The sequence below is a fragment of the Loa loa genome, assembly GCF_000183805.2.
Source record: "Loa loa unplaced genomic scaffold supercont3.4341, whole genome shotgun sequence".
Classification (NCBI taxonomy): Eukaryota; Metazoa; Nematoda; class Chromadorea; order Rhabditida; family Onchocercidae; genus Loa; species Loa loa.
In genome coordinates this window covers 1-779 of record NW_018112517.1, presented here as the reverse complement: position 1 = coordinate 779, position 779 = coordinate 1, and the positions used below count along the sequence as shown (strand labels likewise).

General features: G+C 21.2%; 1 protein-coding gene across 1 annotated transcript; it reads left to right on the top strand.

The window, feature by feature from the left end:
• Window positions 1-356: 356 nt before the first annotated feature.
• Window positions 357-509, top strand: LOAG_16148 (hypothetical protein; the record flags this gene model as incomplete). Its single annotated transcript, XM_003151636.1, has 1 exon — window positions 357-509. A coding segment is annotated over one exon (153 nt), but the record flags the coding sequence as incomplete, so codon positions are not given.
• Between the last annotated feature and the right edge of the window lie 270 nt (window positions 510-779).

The following is a 779-nucleotide window of genomic DNA, read 5'->3' as shown; positions in this document are numbered from 1 at the left end:
TTTTTAAGGATTTTTAAAAATTATAAAAAAATTTTTTTATTTAGGTTCGTTTTTGCTGAAAATCAGGTGCACTAGGTTTGGTTGTTGGACCAGAAAGTCGTGTGGTGGCACAAATTGATAAGGTTATATAAAAATTTAAGCTAATTTTTTTTTTCTTTTTACTTTTTATTTTTTGTTATAGAAAAAAAAGAAAAATGAAATGAAATTTTAAAATGTTATTTTAAAAAATAGTTTTAAATTAAAATATTTTTGTTAATTTAAAAATTTTGTAATCATTTAATTAATTTATTTCAGTTAAAATTAAAATATTTTTGTTAATTTAAAAATTTTGTAATCATTTAATTAATTTATTTTAGACACAACGTGGTCGTATACCAGTTGTAATATTGGATGATTTAGAAACAAAACGATTAAAAAAGCAATTAAATGAAGCAACACTTAGTGGTTCGGTGATACGAATTGCATTTGAATATGTTGATTTTGAACCTCAATATACTTTACGATTACAGGTGATTATCTTATCATTTTGTGGATAGGGTAATTAAAATGATATGATAGTGTAATAGTTAAAATGATAAAATGATAAGAAATCGTAACAAATTTCCATCATTTCATTAATCATCGTTAATTTTTGATGAATAATTAACGAAAATGGGAAAGTCTTTTTTTTTTTTGCTAATATTATTTTAACAAATGTTTTGTTAATTAGTATATTTTAATTAAGTCAATCTGTTTCCCTTTTTTTTTTCTTACTTTTTCTTTTCTTTTCCTTCTATTGT